This window comes from Xyrauchen texanus, chromosome 13 (assembly GCF_025860055.1).
Source record: "Xyrauchen texanus isolate HMW12.3.18 chromosome 13, RBS_HiC_50CHRs, whole genome shotgun sequence".
Lineage (NCBI taxonomy): Eukaryota > Metazoa > Chordata > Actinopteri > Cypriniformes > Catostomidae > Xyrauchen > Xyrauchen texanus.
The window spans coordinates 691,323-705,611 of NC_068288.1; the positions used below are offsets into that span (position 1 = coordinate 691,323).

General features: G+C 39.0%; 1 protein-coding gene and 1 long non-coding RNA gene across 2 annotated transcripts in view; both read left to right on the top strand.

The window, feature by feature from the left end:
- The window catches only part of LOC127654292 (uncharacterized), a 42,410-nt gene extending 30,094 nt beyond the window's left edge, over positions 1-12,316 (top strand). Inside the window, exons 3-5 of the mRNA XM_052141417.1 lie at positions 11,609-11,668; positions 12,070-12,128; positions 12,302-12,316. Of these exons, the coding sequence (XP_051997377.1) occupies positions 11,609-11,668; positions 12,070-12,128; positions 12,302-12,316 (134 nt within the window). The remainder of the gene's footprint in view (positions 1-11,608; positions 11,669-12,069; positions 12,129-12,301) is intronic.
- Positions 12,317-12,617: 301 nt separating this feature from the next.
- LOC127653654 (uncharacterized) lies at positions 12,618-13,967 on the top strand. Its single transcript, XR_007971846.1, has 3 exons — positions 12,618-12,693; positions 12,831-12,874; positions 13,824-13,967. It is a non-coding gene; the product is annotated as an uncharacterized LOC127653654 (long non-coding RNA).
- Positions 13,968-14,289: the final 322 nt, after the last annotated feature.

The window sequence follows — 14,289 nt, forward strand, 5'->3', positions numbered from 1 at the left end:
TATATGAAACGATGAGATCTATATGTGTACCGAAGTTTCATATTATTACATGCAAGCGTGTTTGATTTATGGACCAAGTTTTCGGACCCTGTTTCAGGGGGCGCTGTCGAGCCCCCCTGCCACGGGTACCAGCTTCAGCCCGGCCCTAATGGCCGCGGGTTCTGACCAGTGTGCAAAGTTTCAAGAGTTTTTGAGCACGTTAAGAGCCCCAAAAGTGCCCCAATAGTCGTAAAAAAAGTAATAATAATAATAATAATAATAAATATAGCTGCAAGCAGCGATGGCGGGCCCAAGCCGGTGGCACCGCCACCCCCGTGCCTTTAGGGTCGCTGTGCACGATGGGCAATAACATAACCTCGCTTTGACTGTCGAGAAGATGTGTGCTGTAGAGCTTGCATCAGTATGGGCTCTGCAAAAGTGCGCATCGAGGGCACATATCAACCACAAAGTATGCGCGAGCACACTTCTGATACCTAAAATGAAAAAGTAGACACCCTACGGTCTCATGGAGTTAATGGACACATGAAATAAGTACACAAGACTGAAAATTCATATGAAGTCTGCCATTTGGGACAGGGTCTATGACCGTGAACCACAATAGTCACATCTATGAGGTAATTCAAATGTAGAATAATTTTTAATGTCATAGGATGTCATAGGTCAATATCTTTTGCAGCACTTAAATATGTTAATCCAGAAGGCCAGTATTTATCTGGAGGTCTTTGTACAGGTTTATTAATGTAATTATAATTTACGCTTATGTGTTCCTATGATATGCAATGGAAGTACATTTTTATGTTTAACATGGGTGTATTCACAATACATAGCATACGATATAATATTTTAAGATTATTTATCATTATGTTAAGTACATCATTATAGTTAAGATAGTAAATGTATTTATATATTTTGTAGTAGCTAATATAACAAGCAAGTACACTGCGGGAATTATTAATTATACCAATGGAGTCGTATGGATTGCTTTTATGCTGCCTTTATGTGCTTTCTGGAGCTTCAAAGATTAATTTGCAATGTGTTCCACATTCAAACCACAATATCTGACTTTCTGTTGGTCGGAGCTAATGACTGTAAATTAGATAGTTGTTTGGCTTGACGAGAACAATATACACACAGAGTTTTGTAACTGTAGATAGAACTAACTAAGTTATAACACACTTTGTGTCCTTTTTTTAGTCATAAATTAATTTCCTCGCCACGGCCAAAATGTTAGAGATATCAAAAATCCGTCCGCAATGTAGCATCCTCAATGTCTTGACTTCATGGTGACTGAGTTTGGTGGTGATTGGATTAATTCTCTAGGAGGAATATATATAATTCTAGAGCATGTGTTTCCAAACAACCCATAATAGCCGACTTCCTGTTGGGCTGGCGTAAAACTTAGAGCACGAATGTTGTTCGGCCTGATGAGATCTATAAGTGTACCGAGTTTCATATTATTACATGCAAGCATGTTTGATATATGGACAAGTGTTCGGACCCCGTTCAAGGGGGCGCTGTCGAGCCCCCCTGCCACGCCAGGGGACCAGATTCAGCCCGGCCCTGATGGCCGCGGGTTCTGACCTGTGTGCAAAGTTTCAAGAGTTTTTGAGTATGTTAAGGGCCCCAAAAGTCCCGGAAACCTTGAAAAACAATATCTTAATGCAAATCTCACCCAACAGAGAAATCCCCTCTCCCTCCCCCTCCCCTCCACTCCCCAGACACACAGAATTGGCAGGGGGCAGGTTGTCAGAGAGAGACAGAGAGAGAGAAAAATCACAGAGCAGGAGCAGTCACCACTCTGTCTGTCAGAGAGAGAAAAATTCCAAGAAATCCACATTCAAACCACAATATCTGACTTTCTGTTGGTCGGAGCTAATGACTGTAAATTAGAAAGTTGTTCGGCTTGACGAGAACAATATACACGCCGAGTTTTGTAACTGTAGATAGAACTAACTAAGTTATAACATACTTCATGTGTCCTTTTTTAGTCATAAATCAATTTCCTCGCCACGGCCAAACCGTTCGAGATATCAAAAATCCGCCGGCAATTTTTCATCCTCAATGTCTTGACTTCATGCTGACCGAGTTTCGTGGTGATAGGTGGAATTCTCTAGGAGGAGTATTTCAAATTCCATTGCATGCGTTTTCCAAAAAACCCTAAATAGACGATTTCCTGTTGGGCTGAGGTAAAAAGTAAAAGTATGAAGGATATATGAAACGATGAGATCTATATGTGTACCGAGTTTCATATTATTACATGCAAGCATGTTTGATTTATGGACCAAGTTTTCAGACCCCGTTCCAGGGGGCGCCGTCGAGCCCCCCTGCCACGCCCGGGTACCAGCTTCAGCCCGGCCCTAATGGCCGCGGGTTCTGACCCGCGTGCAAAGTTTCAAGAGTTTTCGAGCACGTTAAGAGCCCCAAAAGTGCCCCAATAGTCGTAAAAAAAATAATAATATAGCTGCAAGCAGCGATGGCGGGCCCAAGCCGGTGGCACCGCCACCCCCGTGCCTTTAGGGTCGCTGTGCACGATGGGCAATAACATAACCTCGCTTTGACTGTCGAGAAGATGTGTGCTGTAGAGCTTGCATCAGTGTGGGCTCTGCAAAAGTGCGCATCGAGGGCACATATCAACCACAAAGTATGCAAGAATATGTAACGAGGCACACGTGCCAGGTCTTGTGTGTCACACTTGTATAAGGTTCAATATAATTCGATATGGGCCAACTGATCAGAAGATAAGGAGCGGCTACTGGAGAGAGGGAAACAACACAGCAGGTAGGTGAAAACCAAGAGCTTTTTTTACTGGTTGGAATCTTGTATTCGTTGAAGAAATTCTTAATTGCAATTTGTCTGGAGCATGTAAATCTCAATACTGTAATTTGACAACATACAATGTATGATAATGCTTACAATCAAATCTCTTTTTTGAAATTCCAGGAAGTTGGACTCATCAACTCAAACAAATCAACTCAATTGACAACAGTTGTCATATACTTTGTATGAAAATGAAATAATAAAATGAAACTTGGAAAACTCAGACTCAGTTTGGTTATGACCCAATAACATTTTTAGAAACAATAAACAATGTTCTCAAAACAACATATTGCAACTTAATAACTCAAATCACTCTTTCAATTTAAAATGTAACAGTCTTTTCAGCCAAATAAATCAAATGTTCAAAATCCACTGAATTGATTCAGTTAGTGTCAGTTCAGAGTCAAATGACTCGGATCAAAAGAGTTTTTGACTCTTTAGAAGTGTTCAGTTCAGAATCGATGTCTCTCCGTTCAAAGCTCGAGGAAAAATATGCAAAAACAAAGTCCAATTTGTCCGAAAACAAAAAGGTTTCTCATACCAGTTTCGATGAGTTCAAGATCAAAGTTCAATCAAATGGTCTCCGTGGGTGGCTCGCCTTTTACATACGCTCATATGCGTTGCACGTATCCAGGATGTTGATCACAATTTCTCGGAAGAAACACACATACAACAAAAAAAAATACAGCCTTGCAAAAACACAAGGCAGAACAATAATTCATCTTCCATTCAAACACTTTCATCAACAAATATCATGTATACACTTCAAACAACGTATTAACTCAATACCTTGACACTTACACACAACATTGTCACTTTTCATCGACTCGTTTGCATCTTCACATGTGATTAGCTTTAGCCCAACGTGCAAATTAACACTAGCTCACACACTATGCACAAGCGGCCTATATGAACTCTAATGTCACACTACTGATTTGCCACTAGCGCCTGCAACAGTTTCTTGTAAAATGTCAAGTCAATAAACAAAAAAACAACTCACCAAGGCAAGAATTTCACATCTTATTTTGCAAGAAGATAATTTGCGGTGCTTTTTGGCTCCGTGTATCTACATCGGTTTTTATTCTCGACTTCGAGCGCCAGCTCTTCAAAGTTATCACTTTCACTCAAATGTAATCTTTTGATTGCATTCAAGTTTCTTTTCCTCAATATCTACTTTTTAATGAGGAGTATCTGCTTCGTCAGACTCGCCGCTCTCTCCCAATGTTTTTTTGACAACAGCAGTGTGGCCCGCAGCAGTCTCAGTGCGCTGCTACCATTGGCTCATTGGAGTGTCAGTCAATGCAGCACGATCCATAAGTGGATGAAACACTTTCTCTTCTAAAGCACTCGTTGTTCTCTCTTATTCAGCATTTTCTTAATTTTCCCATCTTTTACACATCTCTCAACTCTTCTACTGGTAGCCTGGATCATCTGGGTTACAAATATCTCAGCTCTGTTGGTCCTTTCAATGTAAGTAAATGAGAAGTGGTGTGAAACAGATCAATAATTAAGTCATTTTTTACTATAAATCTCTACTTTCACTTTCACAAGCTCTTCTCTCTTAAGAGTTCCGTTTCAGTTGTTTTTTTGTTTTTTGGGTGATTTACTTAAGCATATCACCCCTCCTGAGCAGGGTGGACAATTTATAGTAAAAATATAAAAATACTATATATACTACATACAATATATACTATTTATCTTTTTCACACCCACACCTATAATATCCCTTCTGAAAGTATGGATTAAACCACTGGAGTGTTATGGGTTACTGTTATGTTGCATTTATGTGATTTTTTGGAGCTTCAAAGTTCCAACAGAGAAATTCCCTCCCCCTCCCCTCCCCACACACACACACACACAAAAAAAATGGCAGGCCATTCTGTCTGTCAGAGAGAGAGACACAGAGAGAAAAAACACAGAATGGGAGGGGTCACTCTGTCTGTCAGGAATTCCAAGAAATCCACATTCAAACCACAATATCTGACTTTCTGTTGGTCGGAGCTAATGACTGTAAATTAGAAAGTTGTTCGGCTTGACGAGAACAATATACACACCGAATTTTGTAACTGTAGACAGAACTAACTAAGTTATAACACACTTCATGTGTCCATTTTTAGTCCTAAATCAATTTCCACGCCACGGCCAAACCGTTCGAGATATCAAAAATCCGTCCGAATGTAGCATCCTCAATGTCTTGACTTCATGCCGACCGAGTTTGGTGGCGATTGTATTCATTCTCTAGGAGGAATATATATAATTCCAGAGCACGTGTTTCCAAACAACCCATAATAGCCGACTTCCTGTTGGGCTGGCGTAAAACTTAGAGCACGAAAGTTGTTCGGCCCGATGAGATCTACAAGTGTACCGAGTTTCATATTATTACATGCAAGCATGTTTGATATACGGACAAGTGTTCGAATCCCATTCCAGGGGCGCTGTCGAGCCCCCTGCCACGCTCGGGTACCATCTTCGGCCCGGCCCTGATGGCCGCGGGTTCCGACCGTGTGCAAAGTTTCAAGAGTTTTCGAGCACGTTAAGGGCCCCAAAACCTTGAAAAACAAAAATAAAAGCATTCTCATTCAACAGCCAAATCACCCCCCTCCCCCCAGACACAGAGACGTAGGGTCAGTGAGAGAGGCAGAGAAAATTCTCCAAAACATCCACATTCAAACCAAAATATCTGACTTTCTGTTGATCTGAGCTAATGACTGTAAATTAGAAAGTTGTCCGGCTCGATGAGAACAATAAAAATACTGAGTTTTGTGACTGTGGGTCAAAGTGTAAAGCAACCTCCCCACTTTTGTCAAAAGGTGGCGCTACTGAGCCCCTGCACCACGCCCGTTTCTGAAACTTAGCACATGTCTACTGGCTAATAAATGTGATGTGTCTGTCGAGTTTCATGCAATTTCAAGTATGCTAAAAGTCTCAAAAGCATCAAAAAAGAATATTCTAGTTTGAAGCGTTGCCGCGGCGACAGTATCGAAGATATCAATAATCCTTTCACATGTCTACATCTGCCGTGTGTTTACATTATACACCTAAAGTTTTAAGTAAATCGGGTAAAAATAAGAGGGTGATTTCAAAGCATTTTGAAAGTGACACACTTCCTTCTGCCAGTTGGTGGCGCTATAACTTTGACTCACAATACTCACATCCATGCGATCGGCCTCTTACAGCAAACACACTGCTGAAGTTTCATCGAGATCAATTAATGTATGCAGAAGTTATAACACACTTCCTGTTTCTCTTTTCGTGCCATCATTTCGTTTCCTCGCCATGGCCAAACCGTTCGAGATATCAAAAATCCACTGACCAATTTTTCATCCTCAATGTCTTGACTTCATGCTGACCGAGTTTCGTGGCGATTGGTGGAATTCTCTAGCAGGAGTATTTCACATTCCATTGTATGCGTTTTCCAAAAACCCCTAAATAGATGATTTCCAGTTGGCCTGAGGTAAAAAGTAAAAGTATGAAGGATATATGAAATTATGAGATCTATATGTGTACCAAGTTTCATATTATTACATGCAAGCGTGTTTGATTTATGGACCAAGTTTTCGGACCCTGTTCCAGGGGGCGCTGTCGAGCCCCCCTGCCACACCCGGGTACCAGCTTCAGCCCGGCCCTAATGGCCGCGGGTTCTGACCCGTGTGCAAAGTTTCAAGAGTTTTTGAGCACGTTAAGAGCCCCAAAAGTGCCCCAATAGTCGTAAAAAAAAATAATAATAATTAAAGCTGCGAGCAGCGATGACGGGCCCAAGCCGGTGGCACCGCCACCCCTGGGCCTTTAGGGTCGCCGCGCACGACGGGCAATAACGTAAGCTCGCTTCGACCGTCGAGAAGATGTGTGCAAATTCCAAGAAATCCACATTCAAACCAAAATATCTGACTTTCTGTTGGTCTGTTTGTTCACTTGAGACATAAGGGGGTGATTTAAAAGCATTTTGAAAGTGACACACTTCCTTCTGCCAGTTGGTGGCGCTATAACTGACTCACAATAGCAACATCCATGCGATCGGCCTCTTACAGCGAACACACTGCTGAAGTTTCGTCGAGATCAATTAATGTATGCAGAAGTTATAACAGACTTCCTGTTTCTCTTACTGCCTTCTGCCAGTTATTATAGGCTTTGTACTTTACTCACGCTCCAATACCGACGTAGAAAATCATCCTCTTTGCATGCGTAAAAATATGCTTGGAAACATCACAGTGGAGCGGTGCTTACTGTGAATGATACTGAATTGTACTACTGACTATTTAAACAGAGTAATTTTTATATGGTAGGTTTACTATTTTATTATTATATTTTATTGCGGCTATAATGAACAGGCTGCAATGTCAAGATTGCAATGATGGAGTGTGTGTGTGTGTGTATTTGTAACCTTAAAGGGGTCATATAATGCCATTTTTGTACAAGTTAATATGAATCTTTAGGGTCTAAATGAAAACTTTGTAATATACTTTTATTAAAAATTCTCATTAGTGTTTTAAGAAAACACAAATTTTAACTGCTCAAAAACAGCTCCGTTTTCAGCACGCCGTTTCAGTGCATATGACTTTAAATGATAATGAGGTTTGGTCACCCCGCCCCTCCCTCCGTTCTGGGGAATTGTAGTCTTGAATCATATGCATTTGCAAGATGTAAACAGTATTTTGCCAGTATTGTGTTACCATTCATCTTCATGCAGTTATAACTGTTTTTTTTACATTACTTCTTAATCAGTAACATACAAGTAAACCAGGTGTAACTTAGTGTTACCATGTTAACTGTAACACCTGCGTACACAGTTTTTAATAACACAATAACCATAACGCGTTGTTCATTATAAACGTGTGATTATGAATTATATTGAGAACGTCGTAACGTTATGGAAAACATGCCGTAATGTACCCTGAGTGTAAACATTAGCCACATGCAGTTTAGCGTTGTTTTGGTTGAACTCACCTCTGAGTGCTGCTTTACCTGCAGTTGAGCGTTGTTAAACTCACCGATGAATGGTGTTGTACGCCACAATGAGCGTTGTTAAACTCACCGATGAATGCGGTTGCCTATGAACGCGCTAAACCTTTGCTGAGAGGGCACTTTGATATCAGATTGTGAGGGTTTTTAAAAATAAATAAAACTGTTGGAGGGTCAGATAAAGATGATCTGGGGGCCACCATTATACTAACCCTGCCATAGATCATTCATTGTAGCCTATTCCTTTTTATTTTTATTTATTGCAGTCTCGACCCATTCGCAGCAGACGAAAAACGTACGTGCAGGTCCAGCTGTTTCGTTTTGGTGGTGCGATGAAGACTTTCGTCGAACATCAGCACGTAACGGTCCCGTGATTTTGGAAATTAGTCATCATCCGCTATTCCAAAGCGCGTAATGGCTGATGGCTGTAGTTTGCTGGAGACCCTTGACAGCAGTTAGATATTTTTCACTTTTTGAATGAGACTCCAGCGCCCATACACCCAACATTCCCAATTTAATAGCTTTCTTGCATAAGCAGTAGGCTTCAAATGCGTTATTTGCAACTGGGTTTAACCAAGCACGAAATTCAGATTTTTCAAGCCAAGTATCGCTAAACTTGCACTTCCTCATAGCTGAATAAAATCCGTTTAACGTCTTTCTGTTGTATCCGAGAGACTCGCGCCAATAACACGAAAGCTCAAAGCTGGCTGTTGCATGTTGGTCTATTTTGTAGTCATAATACAGCGAATTATATTTGGACTAGCGAAATAAGAAACTACAACACCACGGAAGTAAAAAAAGAAACATTCCAAAGCGCTAGGGAGCATTTAAATGAGATTTACATGGACGTAGGAAAATTAAGACCTGTTAAAAATTATTTAAGACCTAGAACACAATACTTCAGCAAATTTAAGACTTTTAAGGCCTTAAATTGTGATTTTGAAATTTTAGACTTTTTAAGACCCCGTGGAAACCCTGTTTTTTTTTTTATTTTTTTTTTTTGTAGAGTATTTTTTATTGTATCACCAAAGCAATGACGCTCACGACTCCCGTTGAAGTATCCAGCATCTCTAAGGTCTGCAAATAACTCCATCCAGAACTGAGACCTATATACATTTTGAAGAGTCCTCAAGCTGATGCTTACACCGTGTACAGCGTACGAGTGGCCCTCGTTAAAATATTGAACGCAATGATGCAGTATGTCTTGGTTTTCCGTCTGGTCCGCGTCTTTTAAAATCTCCAAACACCGTTCTCAACAGTCAACACGTACAAGTGTTCTTACGTTAAAACAACGAGAATACAGAAAATGTGCTTAGACCTCCATCTAGTGGTTATATTATAGAATTAAAGGAGAAATTACATATGAGACAGCTTTATAACTGAAATAGACAAGTTTAATATAACTATACTGATAAGTGTATATTTCCAACGTCATGTTTGTGTTATCCGTTTCTGTAAGTTTTTGTGACGTGTTTCAGAAAGATAATCGCTTAGACAGAGTAATAGTTTATTTTCATCTTAACCGGACATCACAGTTGATCAGTGAAATAATTCATAATTCAATATATTGATACCGATTTCTTTATCAACTGTTTGTTCAATTGAGACATAAGGGGTGAATTCAAAGCATTTTGAAAGTGACACACTTCCTTCTGCCAGTTGGTGGCGCTATAACTTTGACTCACAATAGTCACATCCACGCGACCGGCCTCTTCAAGTGAAGAAACTGCTTAAGTTTCATCGAGATCAAGTAATGTATGCAGAAGTTATAACACACTTCCTTGCTGTTTAAGCTTCATTTATGTGCTTTTTGAGCTTCAAAGTTCTTGTGCAATGTGTTCCACATTCAAACCAAAATATCTGACTGTAGGTCAAAGTATGAAACCAATACCCCACTTTTGTCTGAAGGTGGCGCTACTGAGCCCCTGCACCAGGCATCAAAAAGAAAATTCAAGTTTGAAGAGCTGCCGCGACAGCAGTATTTAAGATATCAATAATTCTTTCACACGTCTACATCTGCCGTGTGTTTACATTATACACCTAAAGTTTGAAGTAAATCGTGTAACAATAAGTGGGTGATTTTAAAGCATTTTGAAAGTGACACACTTCCTTCTGCCAGTTGGTGGCGCTATAACTTTGACTCACAATAGTCACATCCATGCGATCGGCCTCTTACAGCGAACACACCGCTGAAGTTTCATCGAGATCAATTAATGTATGTAGAAGTTATAACACTCTGACTGTTTCTCGTTTCTCGCCATCATTTCGTTTCCTTGCCACGGCCAAACCGTTGGAGATATCAATAATCTGCCGGCAATTTTTCATGGTCAATGTCTTGACATCATGCTGACCGAGTTTGGTGGCGATTGGTGGAGTTCTCTGGGAGGAGTATTCCAAATTCCATTGCGTGCGTTTTCAAACAACCCTAAATAGACGGTTTCCTGTTGGTCTGGGGTAAAAGTGAAAGTATGAAGGATATATGAAATGATGAGATCTATATGTGTACCGAGTTTCATATTATTACATGCAAGCGTGTTTGAGTTATAGACCAAGTTTTCGGCCCCTGTTCCAGGGGCGCTGTCGAGCTCCCTGCCACGCCGGGTACCAGCTTCAGGCCGGCCCTAATGACCGCAGGTTCTGACCCGTGTGCAAAGTTTCAAGAGTTTTTGAGCATGTTAAGAGCCCCAAAAGTGCCCCGTAAGTCGTAAAAAAAAAAAAATAATAATAATAATAATAATAATAATAATAATAATAATCCTAACGAAAACAATAGGGTCCTATGCACTTTGTGCTTGGGCCCTAATAATAATAATAATCCTAACGAAAACAATAGGGCCTTGCCTTTTCAAGGCTTGGGCCCTAAATATTAATCCTAACGAAAACAATAGGGCCTTGCCTTTTCAAGGCTTGGGCCCTAATAATTCTAACGAAAACAATAGGGCCTTGCCTTTTCAAGGCTTGGGCCCTAATTACACAGTGTGTCTGTGACTAAGGCACTTTACTCCGGGGGGATTGTCCCTGTAAGTGCACTGTAAGTCGCTTTGGATAAAAGCATCTGCCAAATGCATATATATATATATATATATATATATATATATATATATATATATATATATATATATATAAATGTTTCTTGAGCATCAAATCAGCTTGTTAGAATGATTTCTGAAGGATCATGTGACACTGAAGACTGGAGTAATGATGCTGAAAATTCAGCTTTGTGATAACTGAAATAAATTACATTTTAAAATATAACCAAATAGAAAACAGATATTTTAAATTGTAAAAATATTTTACAATATTACTGTTTTTGCTGTATTTGGGATCAAATAAATGAAGCCTTGGAGATAGGAAGTCTTCTTTTAAAACATCAAAAAAATTTTACCGTTCTAATACTGTTGGCCACCACTGTATATATATTTTAAAATGATTATTGGATTAGAACCTCTCATCAAATTCCATGAACTGCTGCTGTTGTCATTACTTCATTACTTCAATCATGCCTGTGTTTGCCCATATTTAGGACATTGTTTCTGGGTGTTTTGGTGTCTTCCCATTCGTAGTGCACAATATATTGACTCACTATCGTTATTGCAATATCACGTTGTGCAATATCATATGAAAATGTTGCAGAATGTATGCAATATTCCTTTTATTTTGTGGAGAGTTGCATCCGTCAATTTTGAAATGACACCTGGTTGTATTATTCGAAATTGGCCTGTGTCTAAAGAGCATTCTTTAAAGGTCTCTGTCTCACCTTGGAAAAACATTTTGACAAATGTTTTAAAATATTTTTTTTTACATATTTTAAATGTTTCTCTATATTTAACAGATGAAGTTGTGGAAGGAGGCTGTCCTGCTCCCACTATTGTGCGGCCGAATAAAAGGAAAGGTGTGTTGATGTAATGTGTGTAATCCATACATTGGGATTTATATTAATTGTTGTGAGTCTTCATGAAGGCTGTATTTGCATTTGTAAGTGGCTGTGGTCTATTAGGTTTGGGCGATGTCCAAATTAATATGTTCAATTGTTTATTTAACAGTAGGGCTGAACAACTAATCAAAATCTTATCGAACTCGTAATATGACCTACTGCAATTTTCAAATCACAGGAGGTGCAATATTTGTTAAAGGCAAAATGTGTGTTAAAATACCATTTTAAATTAAATATTGTGGCGCTGCAGAGATGTCCTGGGCCTACACATCATATTCTACAGCTCTTTGTTAGATACAAATCCTTGCAGAAATCACACCATAAACATTTAAATATGTTGTTATTACCTTGTTTGACAGTGGAAGTTGTGGAAGGAGGCTGTCCTGCTCCCACTACAGTGCGGCCGAAAAAAGGAAAGGTATGTTGATGTACTGCTTGTCCAGCTTTCTGTATAGGAGTGTGGACTGAATGCCACAAAATTGATTAGTATGCGCTGTAGTACCTACAGTCTTCTGGCAATTATTTGGCAACATAATAGCATAGTCAGAAAGTAACATACATGTTTTTTGCTTTTGGTTTTGGTTTTCACAGTCAAAAGCATGTTAGTCTTTGCTATGAGAAAGCAATGAACAACTGCCAGGCAGCACAATAGAGATTTATTTGAATTCATAGATTTAACTTGTCTTTGTTTGCCAATATATTTATTACAACTGCCCAACCCTAAAGTTTGTGTTGATTACATTTACAGTAAATTACCAGTGTTCAATACAACTTCTGTACCATAATAACTACAATATCAAAACTGTAACTAAGTACAACCCATTCTAGCTTAATAACCACTTATCATTCTATAATGGCTTGTTTATAGTAGTGTTAAGCTTTGTGAATGTAATATTTGTTTCCTTTCAGAATGCCCACATACAGTGACAGGGAGCCAGGGTTATTACCCTGTGAAGAGCGTTGCCAAATACAAAGTCATTAAGGTTAAATACCACTAAAACACTACAAAGGTTACAAAATGTTATTTTATTGGTGTAATGGTCTTGAAAAAGTATTGGTGATTAGTATAACTGCTAAACAAAGCAAATATTTGAAACTGAAAAAGTCTCACTATTTTTAGGGTCAAAAATGGAAGCAAGTGGAGTGGGAGCCATGCAAACTCTGGTATGTACAACTTCTCATGGGTAACACATAGCCAATTAGTTTTAACATGTACAAACTATTGACATATGTTAGGTAAGATTTAGGTAAGATTTGTCTATATAGTTCATAAATATATTTTTATAACCCACACAAAGTGTCTTAATAAGGTGTTGGGCTACTACGTGCCCCCAGAAGAGTTTCATGCTCTTTGGCATAGTTTCTCTAAGTCTCTGAAATCTGGGGAGCTCCAATGGTCCAAAATATATGCTTTTATTTGGTGTTTATAACGGCTTCAGTCCAAAAAGTTGTTATGGTGGCTCTTGGTGGCCCAACACCTTACTAAGACACTTCATTTAGTTTTTTCTCTTTATTCCCTTAATCTTGTTTGCCATTAACACTTTACATGCACACCGAAAATACAGTTATAGCCAATAATGATAAAGATGTTATGCCCAAACTACACGGCCAGAGATACAGAAATTGTCAGTTACAGCATTACTGCCTTACTTAAAAACTGGATTAATATATTTAATGTCAGCTTGAGATCTTCATTTGTCACATTGTCTCACAGTAAAATGTGGACTTCACATTCCTCATTTTTGAGTTACTAAGACAAAATCAATTTATGCTTTAAAATAGAATCGTCTCAAAAACTGAGCAGTTGGCCTAACTTTCCGATAAATGTAAACCCAACCCAAAAATGTAAAACACTTTGGAGTCTTGTGCACAACAAACAGTGATTCATGTCAGAAACATAACAGATTATAGAATTTTCTTGACTTAAAATAACAATTAAGGCTTTCCTTGCATTGTAGTTGACTAACATTAGACAACTGTGATGTAATGAAAAAACCCCACTAAAACACAGCCATTGGAAAACAGCTACAGGAGTCTTAATGTGTGTCTTTGTGTCTACAGTTCCTCTGCAGAACCAAAACATCTAATTGCATATTTCCTTTTTGTGTTACAGTGGAAAGAAGTGGCCATTGGAGTGGGTGGCGGATATGGACACTTGTTAGTGCTCCCGTCAGGTTGTGGAGCACTTTTTTTTTGTGTGTAGTTTGCCTTTCTTTCTTCTTACTGTTGTGAAAATAAACGCTTCTTGCGACTGGACCCTTTCATTGCCATTTTGGAACTCTTTTTTTATGAGCATCCAAGACAACATAAAATGTATCTGGGAATTTATTCATAGAATAGTTTTATAAAAAAAAAAAAAACATTTGTAGCTTTTGATCCTTAACCTTTCTCTATATAGAAAACATACTGCCTCTCCTATGAATAATACATGATGTCCTGTCAGTGTTGGGCTATTGAAACATATCAATCATCCACAGTAATTAATTGATCACATATTTTGCCTACACATTTCTTCTGTATCAAACAATGGGAATGCCTTTGCATACAGCACCATGATTTTAAATGGCAACCTGTTAAAC